This window comes from Cyprinodon variegatus, unplaced genomic scaffold, assembly GCF_000732505.1.
Source record: "Cyprinodon variegatus isolate N-32 unplaced genomic scaffold, C_variegatus-1.0 Scaffold2042, whole genome shotgun sequence".
In the NCBI taxonomy this organism is placed as follows: Eukaryota; Metazoa; Chordata; class Actinopteri; order Cyprinodontiformes; family Cyprinodontidae; genus Cyprinodon; species Cyprinodon variegatus.
The window spans coordinates 1-1,527 of NW_015152495.1; the positions used below are offsets into that span (position 1 = coordinate 1).

Sequence of the window (1,527 nt, forward strand, 5' to 3'; positions counted from 1 at the left end):
CACCATCAGAACCATAGAACCACCATCAGAACCATAGAACCACCATCAGAACCATAGAACCACCATCAGAACCATAGAACCACCATCAGAACCATTGTCCACGCTGGGAACATCTGAGCCAGGAGGTTCTAGAAGAACCCAGGAGTTCTGCAGGCCTTGTTACCTGAGTTTGGGTCAGGGTTCTGGGCAGATCTGGACTGGTTTTGGATCAGCGCCAGTCCTGCTTCATGCTTCTAATCTGGAACCATTCGGTTCTCCTTAGGGTGGAGCTTATTCTAGAACGTCAGCTTCTAACCGTAGCATAAAGGGTTAATTATTGGAGAAGCAGAAAATAATCCAGAAAAAGTGTCTTTGGTGATGAGACCAAATCAACCGTTTCAGAACCAGAACTTTCTCCCTACAGTCAGACATGGTGGAGGTGGAGTGATGCTGGTTTGAGACCTTCAGCTGGTCCATAGAATCCCCTTCTGAAATGTTTGGGAGCGGCCTAGTCAAAGTCTGAGACGTTTCAAATGGGTCTGAACCGTAGAACTATAACCTACAGATGAGAAGCGCTTCAGGAAGGCGACCAGCCCCCCCCCCGTTCAGACGGAGACAGGAAACAGCTCAGTTTCATTTCCTGCTCAGAGAGGCGAAGTCAGAGCGGAGCAGAACAAACCCGTCTGACTCAAACTGGATCAGACCAGTGAGGGATCCAGCTGACTGGGTCAGTCTGGTTCTGTTAGTTCTAAGGAACAGGAGGGCTGTGACATCACAGATCAATGATGGCGCTGAGAACGAGGCCGCCGCTCTGCTGGGAGCTGATTGGTTCTGCCTTGGTCTCTGTTTCCTGTCAGAGGTGCTTCTGACTGTCCGTCAGGTTCAGTCATGTGAGCTGCGGTGCGGAGGGGGAGGGGTCAACAGGAAACAGGAAGCTCATCATCAGAGGGAGGAAGTGATGCTTGGTCACATTCGTCCTTTAAAAATAACACAGAGGAGATTTTTTTCATCACAGAACCGGAGAAGAAGCAGCGGTTTTCCTGAACAGAACCTCCACTCCCATTTCTCCCAGTATAAAAACACCAGTTAGATCAAAGTTCCTACTGTTCAATCAGAGGCTGCCCCCTGCAGGACGGAGGCTGAACCACAACCACTCAGATTTCTCTCTTATGTTTCAGGGATTGATTTTAAGATCCGGACGGTGGAGCTGGACGAGAAGAGGATCAAACTCCAGATCTGGTGAGAGCCGCTCAGGAATAGTTCTGCTTGGTTAAAGAAATAATCAATCGATCATTATTTACACCTGAAACCAAAACATTTGCAGGGATTTAATGAATTTAGCTTTAATCAGTAAAAAACTAAAAATAATTTCGTTGTGATCACTGAGTCTGGGAGCGGCCATTTTTGCCCAAATATAGTAACCCCTCCCAGCACTGGGACTTGATCAGCAGCCGATACCGCACCGTGACAATGTCACTAACCAGTAGGTGGCAGTAGTGTTCTTTGACAAACATGGATGCCTCCAGTAAAGCACATTCACATGAAAAT

The 1,527-nt window shown here is 47.8% G+C and overlaps 1 protein-coding gene across 1 annotated transcript in view; it reads left to right on the plus strand.

Annotated features, from left to right (window-relative positions):
* Positions 1–1,069: 1,069 nt before the first annotated feature.
* The window catches only part of LOC107105068 (ras-related protein Rab-8A-like), a gene marked incomplete at its 5' end in the record, with an annotated part of 3,710 nt that continues 3,252 nt past the window's right edge, over positions 1,070–1,527 (plus strand). The window contains one exon of the mRNA XM_015405184.1: positions 1,070–1,218. Coding sequence (XP_015260670.1) covers positions 1,070–1,218 — 149 coding nt within the window. The remainder of the gene's footprint in view (positions 1,219–1,527) is intronic.